Source organism: Mastigoproctus giganteus, chromosome 6, assembly GCF_048544385.1.
Source record: "Mastigoproctus giganteus isolate SK-2022 chromosome 6, ASM4854438v1, whole genome shotgun sequence".
NCBI classification, from domain to species: Eukaryota; Metazoa; Arthropoda; class Arachnida; order Uropygi; family Thelyphonidae; genus Mastigoproctus; species Mastigoproctus giganteus.
The window spans coordinates 39,713,573-39,728,409 of record NC_143580.1 but is presented as its reverse complement, the minus strand read 5'-3'; the positions used below and the strand labels follow the sequence as shown (position 1 = coordinate 39,728,409).

Here is a 14,837-nt window from a genome sequence, read left to right as displayed (position 1 = left end):
TTTTCCTTCTGACAGTGATATGCCATAAAGAATTCAGAAATGAAAAGTGCAATTTTTTGTTAAGCACAAACTAGTTTGTCAAGTAGTTTTGAAATATTCTTATTGCTAAAGTTTGAAGTGAATAATTCTGAATTAAAAATATAATTGAAGAACTATAATACGATAATGAAATATGTGTATCATAATATATGCTAAAGTAAAATGAGACATTTTCTGGAAACTTAAAATTGGTTTTCAAAGACATTTGTAGCCTTTTAAAGTAAATTAGGTGTGAAAGTGTCTATTTTTAAATATATGAGTGAGACTATTATATTCCAAGAAAGGAGATCTAAAAAAATAGTGTTTTATATTTCATACTGAAATGTATATATGATTCATTTGACTTGGCCCTACCTTTTTAAAGCTCTTTTGATTCTCTAAAATTGCTCAAACTTACAGTATCTTCCAACAGAAGTTTTACTTCATGAAATAGAAATTCCAAGTTGAAACTTCTGTTTCAATGAAGAATCAAAATGTGAACTTGGATGTAGTTGATGTGACTATGATAAGTTAAAATCACCTTGATTGGCAATGTTCCTATTTAATTTATAGTCGATACTTTAGAATCTAGACCACTTTCAGCATCAGTTACACAATCCAGCAAAATCAATAATTTTCGATGACCAGGTTTTTCTAAACACAAAAGAAAAAAACAAATACCCATTAGCTTGATATTCAGTTAAACATGAACTTTGTTGATGAGGCCTTTGTACTTGTTAATGCTGAATAAAATAAATTTCCAGCTTTGTTCATTATTAAGTTTATGCATGTATTCAGACATACAAAATGAAACCAACTTAAGAATTTTTTTACAAACTTCTATACAAGTTCCCATAAATATATTTCTGTAAACCACATTTGCTTGTGATACAGTTGACTCCTGCATACCTGGAATGGTATTGGAATATACATTTGTCTGGACAATCTACAAATTGAAAGGAAAAACTCAAATGTGGTGAAAACAAATTTATTTATGTGTGTTACTCTCTTCATATTTTGTAGGGCGTGAGAAGATTGACATAAAAATATGTATGTATTATTTTATGAAAATGACAAACAACTAAGTTCTATCTCCCTTTGTTTGCCTTCCTGCAAATGATATTGGGTGAATTTTGAAGCATCATCTTGTCAGTGATAGCAGCATCTCCTTATTACATGCAGTCAAATAGAGATTCATTAAAGTTGATACTCTAGCTCCTTTTTTATGTTTATTGATGATTTGCGGTTGTTCTTTCAGTAGAAAGAACAGTTACTTTCCAGTTTATCATGATGGATGCACATGGGTGGGGGTAACCAATAAAATCTGAGATGAATATTAAAATTAGAGTAGTAAAACTGAAGGATTACTGAAATAATATGCCAAGCAAGCTGATAATTTTAAACATGTTGTCCTCCTTTGTGGGATACATCTGTTGATGCTTCTCTCTTCACATAGGGGATTCAATCCAGTGTGCCTCATATCATCCATAACTGGTCATTATTCCTAGGTATGTTGAATGATGTTATGCGAAAATTTATTTTGCTGAAAACTTTCAGATCTTCCATTTTGGAAATTGATTACCATAGCAAACTAAACCAGGAAGATTATTTTGAATTAGCCATTCCTACTGTCAAGGTTGCAGAGGTTTGTTTTTGTTTTGTTTTGTTTGGGGAGGAATTACTTTATGGCTGTATGTGACTACATGCTGCACAAGTTCCAATGGAAAAATGTTATTCTTATAAATGCTGAGGGTAGCAACACAGCTTTGATCAGTTGGCAGTGCATTATTTTCAAATTAATTTTTTTGTGGACAAGTTTTCCGTACTTGGTATCATTAAAGATAAAGATGAAGTAATATGTGTTTTTTACCATCAGTTATATTAGTTTTAGTGTGAGAAATATGTTGTTCTGAAGGAGAAAGTATTGATGCACAGTGAGCCTTGGTTGGGGAACTGAAAAGTGTGCAAGGAGGCTTGAAATATAATAGATTATCCCAAATTATGCTTGGGCATTTTAACACTTTCTCATAGCAGTGATTATGAAAGAATATTCAGCCAAGTTAGGGGGGGGGGACTGTTCAGATATTCTCTTTCTGATGAAGCTTTGGAAATTCTTCTACTGATAACCAAGTAGGAGAATTTCCAAAGCTGGACCATTGTTATAAACAAAACTTTGGCAATGATTCTCTTTCTTGAAACAATAAAAACAGTTGCCTATTAGCATATCCAAATAGAAATCCACAGACAGAAAACTGTTATGTAAGCTAAATGTGTAAAGGGATACTGCACTGGTAAACAATCTTGTGGCTGTATTTTAATACCAAACATGTATTTTGACAGTGAAATTTAAATTCTAGTGCAGTGTGGATGTTAAAAACCCTTCCACTTTTTCTGAAAAATTTTCCTCTTGTTTACAAATCTGATCTCAAACTTTTTTGAAAGTCAAAAATTGGCAGCTATGATAACCTTAGCCCTCTTGGGCATACTCTGTACCAACTCTCGTAGGTGTTAGTTAGAATTTTTCTCTATTCTTCCTGCAATGCCATTTGGAAGAAGGCCATTGTGGCCACAGCCTAATTGGTTGCTCCAGTTCACCCACAAGTGTTAAGTGGTCCAGGTTTTTTGGGCCAGTCCAAATTTTTGACATCACTGTTCCCCAAGCAAGTCCTGTATGATCCTTTCCTTATAAACATGAATTTTGGATACAGGGCCCATTTCTGTAGCACTCTACAGCATATGTAGTGCATATTTTTCAATATGTATGGAGTAGTTTCAGGAACTGCTACCAAAGTTTCAAATCTGAACCATTTGAAACACTCATACTATCAGTTTGCCTCCACCAAACTTCATAGTTCAGTATGGTACACTGACAGGAAGTGCTCTTTGGGCAATCTCCAAACTGGAATGTGTTGATCAGAAAATGTGCAGAAGATGCTGTGATGAATTATGCAATTCATCATAGCACTTTGTGCGACTGTTGTAGAGACAGTGAATGTGGAAATGGAATGACTGCAAATCCCGTTTTATGTTGGTGACTTAGATATTGGGCTTATATGCAGTTTTCCTACCATGTGCCCAAGGTGTGCAGCTCCCTGTAGATGGCTGACATTACCTGTGGCCTCTTGTATCCACTCTGTGCTGTTTTCCACAGATGATCTGCTTTCTTTATTTTTTTTTATGAAAACCCCAAATACGAAAGGTATCAAAACCTATAGTACTTAGTACCGTGCATGGGTTGAAGGAGAAGTATGGGGGGGAGGGGGATACCGGAAACTTTGCTCTAGAGACTAAACATGGGTTTCACCACTTGAAGCCTCCAATAAGCAAAGTGGTGGTATTTCGCCGGTTGATGAAAGTCATCTACCACCTGTAAATAATTTGGTCATTGAACATCTTCCACAAGTCTAAACAACACTTATGGAAGACCAGTGATTATGAGACTGATCAGACCTTTTATTTGATTATGTTGCCTATGGTCTTCATTCGAATAACATCCACCACAAATATTTGGAGGTTTGAATGAGTCACAATTGTGTACAGCAAGGTTACTGATACAGCATCCAACCACCATACCACGTTGAAAGTCTATATGTAGAACCTAGGCTATATGTTTTGATGTAAAACCCATTCTGCCTTCTAAAATCTTTGCAATCTGCCTGTGCAGCAGGTCACAGATTTTTATTAATGTTTGGGCCACTATGTATGTGCATGGGGGGGGTCTTCTGGCCCCCACACATTATTAGTGGAGTATCGTAATACTTTTGGTAATTTACTGTATGTAGGCTTCCTGTGTACACATTTATAAAAACTATCATGTCATAGTTAAGTGCTAAATTGCTATACAACTGTCTGACAGCACTGCCCTCAGATTCATAGATTTATATTGCTATTAAAATCCTGTTTGTATAAAATATCATTGTTTGTGATTTGTTAACCTGCTTAAAAAAATGTCACTTTTTAAGCAGGTTAACAGACTAATAGAGTGATAGGTTAGTTAATCTGCTTGTTAAAGGTTGTGATTAATAGTTACTATTGAAAATATTAAATTTTTCTTAAATTAAATTAAAATTTTCAACCTTTCAACTTGCAAAAAAAAAAAAAAATTTTTTTCTTGCTTTCAGCTCATCATCTTCACCAAAGCCAGAGTCTCCCAGACCAGAAATTTCTACCTCACAATTAGTCAACACTGCACCATCAGTAAATAGCCATTTAACTCCTGTATGTATTAAGTATTATTTAATTATTACTTTTTATTTTTAATGATGTGGAAAATTAGTTTCCATTGGTAGTTTCAAATATTAATGAACAAGAATATTCCAGATTTTAAAAACCTAGCAATTCAGTGAGTGCTGAAGTTTTCAATACTTGTCTAACCTATAAATAAAAACAGTGGTTATAAAAATTGCTTTAAGAACATGAACAGAGAGACAAAATCTTGGAGGAATGTTCTGTTTGACTTATGCTCTAAATTTCCTGTTTGAATATTTGCAGTTCTTTTTTTTTTTTTTTTTTTTTCAAACATGCAAAAAACACTTAACATTTGTAAAGTATTGCATAAATTTTTTATACCTTTGGCCAACAGTTTTAGTACAAGCTTGACTTAGCTGAGTGGACCATTATTCAGTCTCGCATGACTTCTAAATTTGGCTAATGACTGATTGTATTTATTGTCAATAATTAATTGAAAACTCCTATTACTTAGTGATCATGCTAGAGTTTAAACAAAGACAATTATTTTAAAATTGAATATAAGCAAATAACTATGTTTCTGGAATAATAGCTTGTCTGCACTGAATTAATTAAAGTAATTTTATTACAACACTTAGCTGCAATGCATCTGTAAGAGTATACTAATGTTGATGCATCTCTCACTCATTGGCAGTAATTTGTTGAAGTATAGTATTGACAAGCCATATGCAGGGTGAACCAAGGCATCTATGCTCTTGGTTCTCAACGGGGTATGCGTACTCCTGGAGGATACTCCTTGGTACTACTCCTGGAGTAGTACCAAGGTTCCCCCTTGGTACTACTCCTCGAGCAGTACCAAGGGGGAACCTTGGGCATTGCATCCAAAATGGCAGATTTTCACGTGCTAAGCTTTTAGTAAAATATTTATCAGAATTTTACTGATTTTACCGTGTATTTATTTCTGATGCACGGAAATTTATCATGTTTTGAGAATCTAAATCAAAACCAAATTGTCCCTCCTATCATAGTGCCGAAGTGAAGTCACATAACTTTTGCATAAATCACTTGTCAGTTTGTGTATATTTTTGTCTAGTTAAGCAGTTTTTGCTATCCTGAGTGTAACTTCTAGTTGACGAAAGGATGTCATGTGCTGTTGTTTACAATTTACTTTGTACTGCATTTGGCAAACGTTAGCTGTATTCCCCTCCAGAGGTAGCTGTTTGTAATTAATATTCCACTGAAATACACTTTTATTGCATATCCAGCTGAGGGGGAAACTGGATGTTTACAGTATTTATTCACCGGTGAGTCTTGTTGTTTACAAAAATTACTAGACAACTGAAAAGCAAATTTTTAACCCTTTTCTCCTCTTAGAAATACTAATGTACACTAGATAAGAGTTCCAGAAATGCTTTGCATTGTGAGTTTGTGCTGGAGTGATGTGGTGGTTTTTCTGCATAACTATTTTAAATTTTTATTTCACACTGTCCAATCATTGATAAATTTTTAGTAAGAGGAACAAATAGAAAGTTAGATTCTATGGAGAGAACAGAAAATCCTTAGAAAAGATGCAAAAACGAGTTGAGAACATCTCAGTATGACAGACCAAGTGGCAAGTGTAATCATGACCATTCACCAAGTCCATCTATGAACAAAAAACGATGACATTATCAAAATGAATATTTGGAACCTGACTTCTATTATTTTGTGGTGATGAGTAGAATCAAATCCCTCTGTGTTTAATATACGAACAAAAACTCAGCAATAACTGTATGAAATCCTTTCTGTTGATGACACATTCTGAAAGAAATTGTTGAGACTTGAATGGTGTAAGTCCATTGCTTATTTTGAAGAGAAAAAAAAAAAAGAATTATTAGAGGCCTCACTGAAAGTGAGCTATCGTATTGCTTGTGAAATGGAGAGCTACGCAAAGACATTATCTGTGAAGATTTGAAAACTACTTCAACGGTAGCCGATATTTTTTAAAAAAATTGATGGCTTTCTTTGTGCTCATGAACTCAACTGGAAGAAATGTATTGACATCTGTATTGACATCATAACAACACCTGAAGTGGGACCCTGCATGCCAAGGCCATGCAGGGTCCCACTTCAGGTGTTGTTATGAGAATGAAACTAGTAGCATATGCTTCCTGTTCAATTAGTCACTGTGTACTCTACAGCTAAACTTTCCACAGTGAAAATTTAGCTGTGAAAAACATTCCTGTAAAACTGAAAGATAAGATTTGAGATGAAATGGGCATTTTTTTGAATTCCTTTCCTGAATATAGCAGACAAAGCAGTTGGTAAAATTTTACCATTTGGGATGACCAGTGCCGTTACCTAGGCGGACCAGGCATTCGCCCGGGGCCTGGGAATATAGGAAGCCCAAATTTCGATGATATTTTAATTCTTTTAAATATATATATATATATATATATATATATATATATAAAAAAAAAAGCTTGTTTCTTAATATATGTAAGAAATTACGGGAGACCCTACTGTAATTGTTTGGTTTGTTTCTTAATATAATACTTTAATTATACAGAAAAAAAATTCAATATTGGCTTATTTATATTACAGTAAATTGATTTATTTTATAATCAGATGTTAAAAGAAATTAATTTTTTGCCTATTTACTGAGTTCCGTTCTTGGCATCATTTTCCAGATGGTTTAAGCTCACACGAGAACTCTAAAAATCATAAAATTCGCATGCAACAGTAGAAGGAATTAGAGCTCTGGTTAAACTCCAATAAAACTATGGATATTGTAAATCAAATTTTTTTAGAGAAATTAAGAAATACTGGAGAATGATTTTGGAATGAGTAACTGAGTAACTGAGACAATTAAATTTTTAGTTTCAAGAAATTTGGCATTGAGTTGAAGCAGAAAAAATATAGAAAAAAATTTCATACAGAAAAAAAATTCAATATTGGCTTATTTATATTACAGTAAATTGATTTATTTTATAATCAGATGTTAAAAGAAATTAATTTTTTGCCTATTTACTGAGTTCCGTTCTTGGCATCATTTTCCAGATGGTTTAAGCTCACACGAGAACTCTAAAAATCATAAAATTCGCATGCAACAGTAGAAGGAATTAGAGCTCTGGTTAAACTCCAATAAAACTATGGATATTGTAAATCAAATTTTTTTAGAGAAATTAAGAAATACTGGAGAATGATTTTGGAATGAGTAACTGAGACAATTAAATTTTTAGTTTCAAGAAATTTGGCATTGAGTTGAAGCAACAAAAAATTATTTGAACTAAATAATTGAGATTTTTTGGGACAAATAGTTATTGTCTAAATTTGATCCAGTACTTAATGAATATGCTCATTGAGTAGAAATTAAACAGTGTACATATGCACATTATTTGAGTAGTCGAACGCAAAATGTATTAATTGAAATGATAGATGGAATAGTAATAAAAGAAATTTGTAGAAGAATTTGGGATACAAAACATTATTCAATTATTTTAGATTGTACCTCGGATGTAAGTCACATGGAACAAATGACAGTCATAATTAGATTTGTTTCTATGTCTAGCTGCATTACAAAAATTTGTGAACATTTTTTGGGATACTTAACCGTTCATGATACTTTAGGGAAAGGACTACCAGAATCTATACTAAAAATGTTAGAAACGAACAACATCGACCTAAGTAACTGCTGTGGGCAAGGGTACAATAACAGTAGGAACATGAAAGGTAAACATAATGGCGTACAAGCAGGAATTTTACAAGAAAATAGAAGAGATGTTTATGTTCTGTATGTTGCGCATAATTTAAATTCAGTTGTATTTATGGTGCATCACATTCTTCAGCAAAAACAACAACACAATAATTTTTTGGAACATTACAAAGATTATACGTGATTTTTTCCCAAGTAGGTGGGATATTTTAAAAAGGTACGTAAAAATTACTGTGAAATCTCTACCAGAAACAAAATGGGAAGGAAAGATAAAAACTGTTTAAGCAGTACAATATCAGTTACACTATATTACAACTGCATTAAATGGAACAGGCCAAAAGAAAAGATGCAAAATTTCAGTCTGAAATACAAGATTTGTTAACAGAAATTACTTCTTTTAAATTTATTAAAAGTGTAGTTATTTGGTTTGAAAAACAGTCCAGAGACAGGTAACTTGCTTCGTGAGATTGGCAAAGGGGAATCCTTATGGGGATAGACTTTGAATATGTGGGTTGCACAGCTTAGAAACTAGGAACCTTAGAGGAGACTTGATTGAGATGTTTAACCCTCTGAGAGGCAAAAGTAAAATGGAGGATGAAATTTTCATGGTTATAAATGATTCTAGAACTGGGGACCATAAATTCAAGTTATGGGGGGGTGATGTTTAGACTGGATTGCAAGAAGTTTTATTTTAGCCAGCGAGTTATAAATTACTGCAATATGTTACCTACATGAGTGGTAGAGGCTGACAGTTTGGGGAAATTCAAGTCAAATGGATGGTTACCTATGGGAGGAGGGAATGCATAGTTGTTTATTTCCTTTTCTTTTATTATTATTTATTAATTATTTATTTTATTTTATTTTATTATTATCATTATTTTTATTTATTTTATTTTTTTTTGCTGGTGCAGCATAAACCTTAGGCTTCCTTGCACCATATGGCTAATACTAAGTATTATAAATAAAGTAAGTAAAGCCATGCAAAGTAGTAAAACTGGTATGAACACTTCTATTATATTCATGGACAGTCATTTAAACAAATTTAGAACTTCGGGATTTAAATTGTGTATCGATAAAGCTATAGACATTGCAACTGAGTTGGAAGTATACTGTCAGTGTTACCAGAAGTGCGAATTTCTAGAAAAAAGCATGTTTATCTATGAAACTTCATCAGATGAATGCTCTGTTGATCCAACCAAAAAGTTTGAAACGGAGTGTTTTAATATAATGATCGATGTAGCCATCGTTAACTTACAAGAAAAATTTTATTAGATGAATGAAATATCCACAGCTTTTCATCTTATTTTAAAATCAGAAAACTTCATGAATTTATTCGAAAATGCAATAGAAACGAAATGTCAATGCTTTGAAGAAATTCTCACTGTTGAAGATGGCAGCAGTGACATAGCTGCCAAAGAGTTGCACCAAGAAATCCAATTTTTGCAGCATGTTTTGAAAGGAAAAAATTTTGGTTCCTTAGAATTTTTGACATTTATTCAAGGAAAAAACTTAGTTGAATTATATCCCGACATTATCAGTTCTATTTGGATATTATTAATGTTGCCAATTACAGTTGCATCTGGAGAGAGAAGGTTTTTGAGGCTCAAAATGATTAAAACATATTCACGAGCAACAATTGGCCAAGAAAGAATTAGTGGATTGGCCATTATGTCAATAGAACAAAATGTACTAAAAGATATAAAAACATCAAACATTATAGACAAATTAATATCAAGTAAATATATTAAGGTAATAATGTGAAATCTTTTAAGTTTATAAAAATAATGTATTAGTTGTAATATAATGTATTACAGTCGGTCCTCGTATAACACGTGTTTGTATTACACGAATTCGATCATACACGATTTATAAATAGGGGAACGTTATCTTATATAACACGAACCGAATTCGCTTGTACACGATTCGCCTTTGTGTTTACAAGAAATGGCAGTCGAACGCGGAATCACCCCAACTGAACGCAACACGATAGGAATGAAGAAGATTCTGAAAATGTATTTATGTGTTTTATATCAGTGAAGGGGAAACACATTTCACCATAATAACGTAAAAACCAACACAATTCCAGCTATCGATATAATCGCAAATGCAATTAGATGGAGTTTACTACCAGTTTATAACAGGTTCCACTAGCAGAAACGCAACTGGAAATTGTTTTTATTGTTTTATGGTAGTAACCTCCAAAAATGTGCTTTAGTAAAATGTGAGGTGTTAATTAATAGTGTATCTCGGCCTTTACGGTGTTATTTATTCAGTTGCTACACGCGCGCAGCTTTGTTTATGTGTATCAAGCATGCCTCCTCGTTTTGTAATTGTGCTTTATTCCCTAAAAATGAGTAAAATGCTTAAAAGGTGTGAAAAGGAAGCGTCCTGGCTAAGACACTGCAGATTCAGAGAGAAAAAAAAAAAAAGCAATATCGATAAACAGAGGTGGACTGGGTCAAAAATTCTTACCCGGGAAAATTTATAGTGGCCTCATACTACGGTTTATGGCCAAAATCACACCGGCCTCCGGCCCACCGTGGTTTCCCCCGTAAGGCTTATGGCCAGTCCGCTTCTGTCAATAGAGAAAAAATATGAAATTGTGAAACGCTTTGAGCGAAATGAAAGACCATGTGATATTGCACGTGCTACACACCTAAATGAGGCAACGCCGAGAATTACAAAGAATGCGGAGAAAATAAAAACAACTTTCATAGCGGGAACAACACAAAGTGTAATTAAAATCCATTAGATTAAGACACGAAGAATTGGAACGGCTGTCATCTCTTTGGATAGAAAATCAAACAAAAAGCAAGTTTGCTTACGATAGAAGCAAAAGCATTAGCAGTATTTTATTACGACTTACGTATTATAATTTATACTTACGTATTATAAAATACGTAAGTATTTTATTACGACTATTTTATTTAATATAATAAATTTTTTACGAATAAAATACGTATTTTATTCGTAAAAAATACTTTTTTAGTATTAAAAAATACTAAAAATACTTTATTATAATATAATATTTTTATTACGTATTTTAATCGTTATAAAATACGTAAGTATTTTATAACGATTAAAATTACCTGATTATTTATTGTGTTTGGTAATGTTTTGGTTCCAAATGTGTGTTCAATCTTGGGTGGTCGGCACCTAACCCTACTTTTCCCATAGGGCCTGTTGTTTATATTGCACGATTTTGCATTGCACGAGGATTTCTAGGAACGCAACTATCGTGCTATACGAGGACAGACTGTATATTTAATGTATAAGTTGTTCAAGTTTAAAATTTAAATGAATATTTCACCTGGGGATGACTTATGTGAAAGTAGGTTTGCCAAATATTGTGACACAAAATCAAAAAAGACAAACAGACTTGACACCTTGTTAGATATTTGCTGTCAGTTATCAACCTTGACACCTAATTTCAGCAAAATTGCTGAAAACCTGTTGCGGCAGGTCCCTGATTTGTTGAGTAAGTTTTTTTTTTTTTTTTTTAATTTGGGTTCTTATTATTACTTCTTTTTTTTTTTTTTTTTTTTTTAGTTTAAAATTTTAAGAGTAGTTATTATTTTTAGGTTACAGTACACACGTGCAAAAAACTGAGAAATGCCCCTTTCTTAGTGTTCTGTGCCTACAATAATTGTAGGGGTGACCTTGCTGAACTTCCAGGAGATACCCTTGGCCAAAAAGGTTGAGAACCACTGACCTATGGTAATCACTGCTGAGATTTGTGGTTGTAAGAAGCAAATACTTTTCCACTTTGCATCAGTAGCATATATACAACTTCTTCCTAAGTGGAATTGTCTGTGTTTTTGAAGTTAATATTGCCATTTGGGCAATATTTAGTACTAGCTCTAGAGTGGTACTCATACTCTGATAGACCACACCACTGAGCCATTTTTCTTTTAACTTTTGATTATTACAGGACAATGCAGATAATATTGCTTTAGTAATTAAGCATTAAAAACAAATGATTTCTTCACATATTTTCAGTGTAAACATCTTCAGTGTGTTTTTATACGACAGTGTTCAGTTAACACTGGTACAAATGGGCAGTTTTTTTTTTTTTTTACCATCACAGCTGCCAAGTTAATCTTTCAGTCTTTTTCTATTACTTATATTAGTGCTGGACATAATTGAATAATTTGTAATCAAATGATTGCCATAGTCAATTATGGAAAAAAAGAAGAAGAAAAAAAAAAAGTGGATGGTATTTAACTTAATTTTATCAAAACTAAAATTTAAGTTCTGCATTTCCTTATACCAAGGCCTCCCACTCCCAATTATGTCCATCACTAGTTTTTATCATTGTCTTATTCTCTGCACTAAGCAGAGAATAAGACAATGATAAGACACTAAGCAACTAGCAGTAAAATGAGGTTGGTTAGTTGGTTAGACTAATGCCTTAACAATCAGTTGTGCACCACATTTGAATACATTTAGTATTGATTGTATTACACAATAATTATACTTATTATTTTTCTAATTTTAATTAACTTATTTAATTTCATTATTTTAAGAAAATATTCACCTGCTCTTGCATGGTTTGTCATTTTTTTTTATTGTAAAAAATTTTAATAATGAGGAAATTTAAATTACAGTTTATTAGAAGTGTGTGTGTGTGTGTGTGTGTGTGTGTGTGTGTGTGTGTGTGTGTGTGTGTGTGTGTTATACTTGTACAATGTACACTGAGGCAAAAAAACTTGTGGTGTTTTTATTCTTGTTTAATTCCTTATAACTTAAGCAGCAGTGCATAGCACACGCTTCTTGATTAGACCGGGGTTCGAGCCCGTCACCACCAAATACCGAGGGTGCGGAAAGGTCAGGGAATGACCACCGCATATCCCCGGAGCAATATGGCCTTAGTTGCTAATGCTCCTAAAAACCAAATAACAAACAAACATTATAACTTAAGTTTTGTAATATCACAAGTGTTTGGGGTACATTTCTACACTTACATTTATATCCCAGTGCCCAGTTCCATGCAAAAGGTGATCAGAGTAATTGCAGACTTGTTAGTTTAACTTCTGTTCTGGGGAAGATAATGGAGTAACTGGTTAAAGAAGCAATGCAAGATCAACTAAATAAACAATGTTCATTGTAAATAAACAATGAACAGACACAGCATGTAAATAAACAATGAACAGACACAGCATGTCAATAAACAATGAACAGACATAGCATGTTAAGGGGAAATCTTGTCTGACTAATTTCATAGGATAATATGATTTGGTCACATAGGAACTGGATGCAAAAACTAATTTTGGTATATACTTGTTTATATTCTGGCACGACCATCAGGTCAGTGGAGTTTACAGTGAATCATCAACACAAATGTTAATCGTATCTAACAGTCACAGGCTTGAACCCCGGTCCACTCAAAGAATGCGTGCTACTGCACTCGTGCTTCTGACCACTCAGCTACATCAAGCTTTGTATTTCAGGAAAGCTCTATACTGTTGCACATAAAAGGCTGCTGTACAGATTTGAGCAGTATGGCATTAAAGGAAAGTTGCTGCTATGAATAAAAGGATGGTTGAGTGGGAGAAGGCAGAGAGTGGTCATCAGTGGACACTGCTCTTCATGGAATAATGTTATTCAAAGGTGATACAAAGGACGGCAGGGTTGTTAATGACAGTATGCTACTGCAACAGGATCTAGAAAAGTTGAGCAGATGGGTTGCTTAGAGGTGACATCTTAAGTTTAACATTGACAAATGTAAAGTACTGCATATGGGTAGCAGTAACCCCAGAATAACATACAAACTGTGCGGTACTACACTCGGGATAGTGGAGAATGAAAAAGACCTTGGGGTAATTTTGCCGTCAGATATAAAGTTTCCAGAGCAATGCAGACAGGCTGCCAGAGTTGTTGGATCTGTCAATGATATATAGGAACTTTGCTAGCAGGGATAAGGAGGTGATTATCCCTTTTATAAGGCAGTGGTCGGGCCACACCTTGAGTACTGCATGCAGGTCTGGAGGTCTCCTTTTAGGAAGGATGTAGAGGTGCTAGAATGAGTATAGAGAAGTGCAACAAGGTTAGTGAGGGGAACAAAGGGATGCTCTTACCAAAAACGGCTGAAGTTTTGCAAGTTGCAGCATCTGGAGACTAGGCACCTGCAAGGTTATCTGATTGATATGTATAGGCTTTGAATGGTTTGAGCAAGCTCAATGCTAATGAGATTCTTCATCTTGCTCAGATTATGCAATGAGGGGGCATAAATTCAAATTGAAGGACAGTTGCAGAATAGATATGTGGAAATTTGCCTTTAGCCAGTGGGTGGTTGATTTCTGGAACAAACTTGCATCTGACGTTGTGGAAGTTGATAGCTTAAATAAATTGAAGCAAGAACACACTTTTGGACTGAATGAATAGGTGAAATGGGAATTTTTTTTTTTTTTTACTGATGCTGAATAGTTCGCTTTCTTGCATCGTATGCTAATATATTCTGAATAAACCATTACATGCATAATATCATCTCTTTTTTTAAAAAAGTATATCTTTGCACCCGGTTTATTCTGGGAATCAGCAATAATATGTGAAGCCAAGCTGAAAAGTATTGTAGTAGTAGTAGTGGCATGTGATGCAAGAAAGCAAATGTATGAGCTTATGCAGCATCAGCCAAAAAAAAAAAAAAAAAAAAATCACAACATTCCCTCCAAATGCCTGTCCAGTTCCTCCTTAAATTTATTCAACCTATCAACTTCCACAACGACAGATGGAAGTTTGTTCCAGCAATTAACCACTTGCTGGCTAAAGGCAAATTTCCGCACATCTATTCTACATCTGTCTTTTCTTAATTTGAATTTATGCCCCCTTAGGTTCGTAATCTGAACAATTGGAAGGATCCCATCAGAATTCAGCGTGCTTAATCCATTCAAGGCCTTATATACCTCAATCAGATCACCGCGCAGGTGCCTAGTCTCCA

General features: G+C 33.8%; 1 protein-coding gene across 3 annotated transcripts in view; it reads left to right on the top strand.

The window, feature by feature from the left end:
• The window catches only part of Lrch (Leucine-rich-repeats and calponin homology domain protein), a 380,867-nt gene that overhangs the window by 255,676 nt on the left and 110,354 nt on the right, over window positions 1–14,837 (top strand). For all 3 annotated transcript variants that reach the window (XM_090375083.1, XM_090375084.1, XM_090375082.1), the window contains one exon: window positions 4,140–4,236. In XM_090375083.1, the coding sequence (XP_090231209.1) occupies window positions 4,140–4,236 (97 nt within the window). The remainder of the gene's footprint in view (window positions 1–4,139; window positions 4,237–14,837) is intronic.